The 7599-nt window shown below is 37.0% G+C and overlaps 1 protein-coding gene across 1 annotated transcript; it reads left to right on the forward strand.

Moving 5' to 3' along the window:
• Positions 1 to 5513: 5513 nt before the first annotated feature.
• Positions 5514 to 6518, forward strand: LOC140180188 (uncharacterized). Its single transcript, XM_072220615.1, has one exon. It carries the CDS (start codon positions 5514 to 5516, stop codon positions 6516 to 6518), a length of 1005 nt encoding a protein of 334 aa, XP_072076716.1.
• Positions 6519 to 7599: the final 1081 nt, after the last annotated feature.

Genomic DNA, 7599 nt, shown 5'->3' on the forward strand with positions numbered 1-7599 from the left:
TCAGAATGGACCATCCTTGATATATTCTATGATGGTCTGTCTGAGTTATCTAAGATGTCATTGGATACCTCTGCAGGTGGATCCATTCACCTAAAGAAAACGCCTGCAGAAGCTCAAGAACTCATTGACATGGTTGCTAATAACCAGTTCATGTACACTTCTGAAAGGAACCCTGTGAGTAATGGGACGCCTATGAAGAAGAGAGTTCTTGAAGTTGATACTCTGAATGCCATATTGGCTCAGAACAAAATATTGACTCAGCAAGTCAATATGATTTCTCAGAGTCTGCATGGAATGCAAGCTGCATCCAACAGTACTCAAGAGGCATCTTCTGAAGAAGAAGCTTATGATCCTGAGAACCCTGCAATAGCAGAGGTAAATTACTTAGGTGAACCTTATGGAAACACCTATAACTCATCATGGAGAAATCATCCAAATTTCTCATGGAAGGATCAAAAGCCCCAGCAAGGCTTTAATAATGGTGGAAGAAACAGGTTTAGCAATAGCAAGCCTTTTCCATCATCAACTCAGCAACAGACAGAGAACCCTGAACAAAACGCTTCTAATTTAGCAAATCTAGTCTCTGATCTATCTAAGGCTACTGTAAGTTTCATGAATGAAACAAGGTCTTCCATTAGAAATCTGGAAGCACAAGTGGGCCAGCTGAGTAAAAGGATCACTGAAATCCCTCCCAGTACTCTCCCAAGCAATACAGAAGAGAACCCAAAGGGAGAGTGCAAGGCCATTGACATAAGCAAAATGGCCGAACCTGTAAGGAGCGGAGAGGACGTGAATCCTAAGGAGGAAGACCTCCTGGGACGTCCAGTGATCAATAAGGAGCTTCCCTCTGAGGAACCAAAGGACTCTGAGGCTCATCTAGAGACCATAGAGATTCCATTGAACCTCCTTATGCCCTTCATGAGCTCTGACGAGTATTCCTCTTCTGAAGAGAATGAGGAGGTTACTGAAGAGCAAACTGCCAAGTTTCTTGGTGCAATCATGAAGCTGAATGCCAAATTATTTGGCATTGATACTTGGGAAGTTGAACCTCCCTTGTTCATCAATGAACTGAGTGATCTGGATCAACTGACATTACCTCAGAAGAGACAGGATCCTGGAAAGTTCATAATACCCTGTACCATGGGCACTATGATCTTTAAAGCTCTGTGTGACCTTGGTTCAGGGATAAACCTCATGCCCACTACAAGAAAAATACCCATTCAGCCACACTTTTTTTAAGCTACATTTGAAAAGTGTAGCCTATTCCTCCTTTTTGCGGGAGAATAGGAATCACATTTGTGGCATCACTTGAAAAGCGATGCCTTAGATATTATAAAGATCACTTATAAAGCGTAGCCTTAACTTAAGAGTTATGGGTTCACTTTTTACACCAAAGAAAACACTTTTAAAGTGTAGCCTATTTATCATATTTCAGGTGCATTTTAAAAGTGTTGCCTAATGTATTTCAAGTCAAATATGTCAACACTTAGTAAATTTTTTCACAATATTTCACCAAATATATATACAAGCACGCGTACAGTAGACACTAGACACTTAGGCAAATAAAAACAAAATAACACACTTAGGCAAATAAAAACAAAAATAACATGGCCATAGACACTTAGGCAAATAAAAACAAAATAACATGGCCACTGAACTCACGATCCCTAGCTAGCTAATCACACTCCCTTCATCACCCCCAAATCAGAGAAGACCACTGACGGCGTCAACCCTCACGGCGTCACCGCTCACGGCGTCACCGCTCACGGCGTCAGCATCTCCACCACTCACTCATCTTCATCACTCACCTCTCACCACGCCGCCACTCGTTTTCATCACCGGTTCTCGTCGCTGCGCGCTGACATCAGGAAGATCGACTGTGCGCTCGACTAAAAGCTTCTCTTTATTCGCTCACCGTCGTGAAGAAAGGTATGTATCACCTTCATTTGGTTTCTAAAATCTGAGAGGGTAGGATTCTGATTTTTGGGTTGCAATTTGGGGGTTTGGTACAAAATCCTTTGAATTCGTGAATTGATGAACATGCATGCTAATCTTGCGGCGCAGGAGAACTCAGAATTTGCTGGTTTCATTCCGTTATTGCTGCGGCGCAGCAGAACTCGTGAATTTGGGATTGTTGCGGCGCAGGAGATCGAACTCGTGAATTTGGGATTGGGGTTTCATTCCGTTTACGCAGGTACTTTATAGGTTAAAGAAAAATAGCAAACATTTTTGCACCCCAATTTGATGAACGAATGATTGTAGGATCAATTTGTGGTCAAATGCTATAAATTAGTAGTAATCCATGAAAGAGTTCCCAAACTGTGAAATACACTTGTGAAAGTTGATTATATGTCTTAATTCTGGGTTTGATTCTCATAATTGTCTTTCGCTTGTTGCTTATCGTTCTCTACTCTTATAGAATTCTGCTCCACATTGATGAAACAAAAATGTTTTCCTAGTTCAAAAGTTTCCTGCGCAATCAGTGTTAGTGTTTCGTATTTTTAACACACGATTTCTTAGTATATTTTGTGTTGATTGCTTCTTGATCGAAGTACATTTCATGACTTGGCGATTGCCATTGAGGGAAAAATTGCTTCCCTGGTTCAATTTTTTTTTGTGCAATCAGTATTAGTGTTATGTTCTTAACACGGGTTTTCTTATTATTAAATACGTCCAATTTGTGTGGAACTCTTGCTTGATTGAAGTGCATTTGATGACTTGGTGACTTGCTTTAGTTGAACTCTGGAAAAGTTATCGCTGTTGGCCCCGGTCTTCGTGGCAAGGACGGGAACCTAAACCTCTTGGTTCAGTTATTATTGTCTATTATGAATGGATTTTGAGTGAAAAGCTTTGTTGTATATGATGATTGATGAAGAAGCTTCCCTTTCCATCCACAATTACTTGTTCTATTAGGAATACACAAGCTCAATTACATTCCAGCACTTCCTTTTTATTTTTTCCCTCTGATTTCTCCAATTCAAATCAATTTGCACTTTTTAAAACTTGAATAATTAAAATCCTGTGTGTAGAGCAGTGTCAAAATTCGGAAATAGATTTTATATATAATAGATTTTGATATGTCAAAGTAGTGGAGTTAGCTGTGTTAGCTTTTAGGGAAGTTTGAAGTTAGAGCCGTAGTGGCACTTAAAAGGCATATCTAGTTCTAGAAGACATGCAAACTTTTAACTAATTAAAAGGAAACTGTGATTTTTTAGAGATCTATTGTCATAAAAATAAAATTTGAGTTTCGTAATTTAATTGATTTGTAGTGTTTTCTGGGGTTTTGGTTGGACAACGACATTTTTTCTATTGATTCTATACTATCATGTTGAGTTTCTTGTAAAAGATGAATTCATCTTTTTTATTGAGTTGTTCAAGAGTTGCATCATTTTAGGATCTCAAATAAGTTTTTACAGGCGTAAAATGTTGATGTTAACTTGTCTCTTCTCTCAATAATAGTGAGTATGGTAAAGATAAATAATTGTGACGTCAGATTTTTTTTTTTATAACAATTTCGTCGGTTTTTGTTGTGTAATTAAGTCTGACGATTGCTCTTGAAAAAAATATTGTTTTAGCTCTCTCTTTATTTGGAATATTTTGCGTTCTGAATTTTTTTCTTAAAAAATTGGTTTTTGTTTAGAAGTGTGGTTATAAGATAGTTGATATTAAAATTGATTCTATATGAATACTTTCTTGTTGCTTTAATTTGATTCCTAACAACTGTCTTGTGTTGATAGTAATTTACTTGAAAATTAGAAAATTATCGTGTCTTAATTGAGAAGTTCAATTTAATCTTATTCAAAGAGAAGTTAAATGTTGTAGCTAATTTATTAACTTAAAAATGATCTAAAAATTATAAATAGAGAGGAGGGAGACAAGAAGTGAGAATATAGAATGATTAGGGGAGCTAATAAGAACTATGGGCTCTTATCCCTGAAGGTAGACCCTCACAGATAAAGCACCCACTTATTTCCTCTGCAATTGGTTGTCTTCTCAGTATCATAACATCAACTTACTATATAGATAAGATAAGAAAATAGTTTTTAGTTTGATTGAGATTGTTCAATATTCCAAGCAAACTGAATATACTCTTTAATAAGAAATTTGAAGCGTAGCAGTGAGCAGTGAAATCTAAACTGAAATCACAAATATTGATATTGTTAGGGATAAGTACTAACTTGCCTTGTTTTGAGGGCATCAGTGGCACAGATCAATAATAAAAAAGCCGCCTCAGAGAAATCTCATGAATTTTGGTCCCTTTTAAGTGGTAGTTTTGTTTGTTTATTACTTTTGAGAATAACTTTGATTAGAAAACATAATAGTAGTAAGTAGTAACAGAGCAGAGCAACACATGGAGGCAAAATTTTGGTAGCATTTATTAAGGTAATGGTAATAATGTGTTAATATATCAGTCTTCACGTTATTATCATACTCTATCACTTGATAATAATTCACATCACTCACTGTCTCACTCTGCCCACCTCCATCTATTTTCATAACTTTACTTTTATTTTTTAAAGTTAGAACTTCCAAGGTTATATTATATCACAGGATCTGCTCCGCAACAACTTCAAATTCGTGACTTATTGAGATTTATGATAATATTTTTATTCTTAATTATAAGTCGTTTAATAGTCAAACTGGTCCATGTGAAAAGATTTACGTTAAAGCATCCTGATTCTTTTCACTATTCTCTAAATGTATTTCATTGTCTGCTGCTGCATGGATGACCCATGTGGTTTGCATGAATGGCTGCCAAGTTCATGGCTTACCAGTTACCAGGATAATATTTTGATTAGCTCATGACTTACCATTAAATCGTCTCACTTCTACTGACCTGAATTGAGTTTTGAGAAGCAAGATTGCTTCCTTTTATTATTAGTTACTCAGTTACTCATGCTTTGGATTTGAATTTTGGGCTGTTATCAGATTGCTTTTATTTTCTAAATAAGTTACCGACCTGAATTGAGTTTTTTTATTTTTTTCCCCCTTACATTTTAATTATATCAGTTTAGAATTTATAAAAATAAATCAAGAGTAAATAATATCATAGTCTAATCTCTTAGAATTTTACTTGGTAACAAACAGATTGAAGTTTTTGGTTAAAGCTCTCAAGTGGATTTTGTCAAAACATTGATCGTGTCATGGCAAGGTACAATGCATACTTTTTTTTTTCACTTTATTATTATGCTATTAATTCATGTGTAGCTCCACTTTGATTGCTTTATTAGTTATGAAGTTGCAATTTAACTTATTATTTATGTACTATAAATTCTTTGTTTTCCTTAATTTGTTTTGCTTCAGCGAGTTTCTAGTAAAATGTTTAGAGAATTACTTCTAAAGATTAGGAACTATTTCCTAACCTAACTACAAGGCTATGAAGTCCGTCTCATAGCCCATGCCCCTTATATTTCATAACACCCTTCCTCCTCTACTCTTGTTATCTTCACTTTGCGACCCCTTATAAATTTTTCTCCAAAAAAATTTAATAATTATCGATTAGGTTTTATGATATGCCGAAGGATTGGATGGATCTACCGAGGTATAGCGAAGAGTATATCAATGGTGTTATTAGTTTCTTAGAGTTTGCATACTCTGAGGGAGAGCCGGACGGACAACAAATTCAATGTCCTTGTAAGAAGTGTTGTAACATTGAGTGGTATAGAAGAGATGTGGTATTTGACCATTTAGTAGCCGACGGATTTGTTAAGGGATATAGAACATGGATTAATCACGGGGAATGGACAATCCCGATGGTGGTTGATGATGACACGGATGATGAAGGTGCACGCGATGACATCGAAGGACTACTTAATGATGCATTTGGAGATCATGCTGAGGGTGTTACTGTAGGTCCAAATGAAGAGGCTAAAAAGTTTTATAATTTAATAGATGGGGCAAGTCAAGAGTTATACCCGGGCTGCAAGAAATTTTCTACATTATCTTTTACCATCCGCCTGTACTTGTTAAAGTGTTTGCACGGTTGGAGCAATGCCTCCTTCACTTCCCTTCTTGAGCTATTGAAAGAGGCAATGCCTGAAATTAACCTACCTCCATCTTTCCATAAGACGAAGGCTATGATAAGAGATTTAGGTCTGGATTATAAAAAAATTGATGCTTGTCCTAATGATTGCCTCCTGTATAGGAAAGAACTAAAGGATGAAACACAATGTCGTGTATGTGGTACATCTCGATATACTGAAAATTATAGTGATAATAGCGAGAACCAACCTCACAATAAAGGTCGTCCTATTCCTGCAAAGACTCTGAGATACTTTCCTATAAGTCCAAGACTTCAGCGATTATTTATGTGCTCAAAAACGGCAGCTAGTCTGAGGTGGCATGATGAGGAGCGCGTTAAAGATGGGACGTTAAAGCATCCTGCTGATGGACTGGCATGGAAGAACTTTGATGAAATGAATGAAGATTTTGCAAAAGAATCACGCAATATTAGACTAGGCTTGTCAAGTGATGGGTTCAACCCATTTCGTAGCATGAATATTTCATGGAGCACGTGACCCGTAATGCTGATGGTATACAACTTGCCTCCGTGGATGTGCATGAAACCTGAATATTGTATGCTTTCTTTGCTTATTCCTGGGCCACAATCACCTGGCAAAGATATTGACGTGTATCTACAACCATTGATGGAAGACTTGAAGTTGTTGTGGGAAATAGGGGTGGAAACTTATGATGCATCAAAGAATGAGACCTTTCAAATGCGGGCAGCTCTTTTGTGGACAATTAATGATTTTCCTGCGTATGCTATGTTGTCTGGGTGGAGTACAAAGGGAAAATTGGCTTGCCCTTGTTGCAACAAAAATACCTCTTCTCTACAACTAAAACATAGTCGGAAGACAGTTTATATGGACCATCGTGTCTTTTTACCCATGGATCATCCATGGAGAACCAATACAAGGTCTTTTAATGGGAAGCAAGAATTAAGACCCCCTCCACCTGTTATAGAAGGAACAGAAATTTTTGAGATGCTACAAAATGTTGAGAATGTTTTCGGGAAGAAGCAAAGTACATCAAATAGTTTCCCATGGAATTGGAAAAAAAGATCAATTTTCTTTGAATTGCCTTACTGGCACAAGAACCTGCTGCGTCACAACTTAGATGTCATGCACATAGAGAAGAACATACTTGACAGTATAATTGGAACTCTTTTGGATATCCCAGGCAAGACAAAGGATCATCTGAATGCTCGATATGACTTAAAAGATTTGGGGATCTGGAAAAATCTTCAACCAAAGGAGGTGAATAATGGCAAGAGAACAAAGTTGGCAAAGGCATGCTTTTCTATGACTGTTGCAGAGAAGTCAATTTTTTGTGGTGTTTTGAAGACAACAAAGCTACCTGATGGTAGTGCTTCGAATATATCACGGTGTGTACATCTAGCAGAAAGAAAAATTTATGGGTATAAGACCCACGATGCTCATTTTTTGCTACACTACTTACTACCAATACCGATTAAAAGCATCCTTCCTGATCACGTGGCCATTCCGTTGATTCGACTAAGTTCCTTTTTTCGTCGCATATGCAAAAAGTTAATAACACTGGAAGAGATAGATCGACTGGAGTTAGAGATTGTGGAAA

The sequence above is a fragment of the Arachis hypogaea genome, chromosome 16 (genome assembly GCF_003086295.3).
Source record: "Arachis hypogaea cultivar Tifrunner chromosome 16, arahy.Tifrunner.gnm2.J5K5, whole genome shotgun sequence".
NCBI classification, from domain to species: domain Eukaryota; kingdom Viridiplantae; phylum Streptophyta; class Magnoliopsida; order Fabales; family Fabaceae; genus Arachis; species Arachis hypogaea.

Coding starts and splice junctions, on each gene's coding strand:
- LOC140180188 (XM_072220615.1), top strand. CDS start 5,514: ATGCCGAAGGATTGGATGGATCTACCGAGGTATAGCGAAGAGTATATC.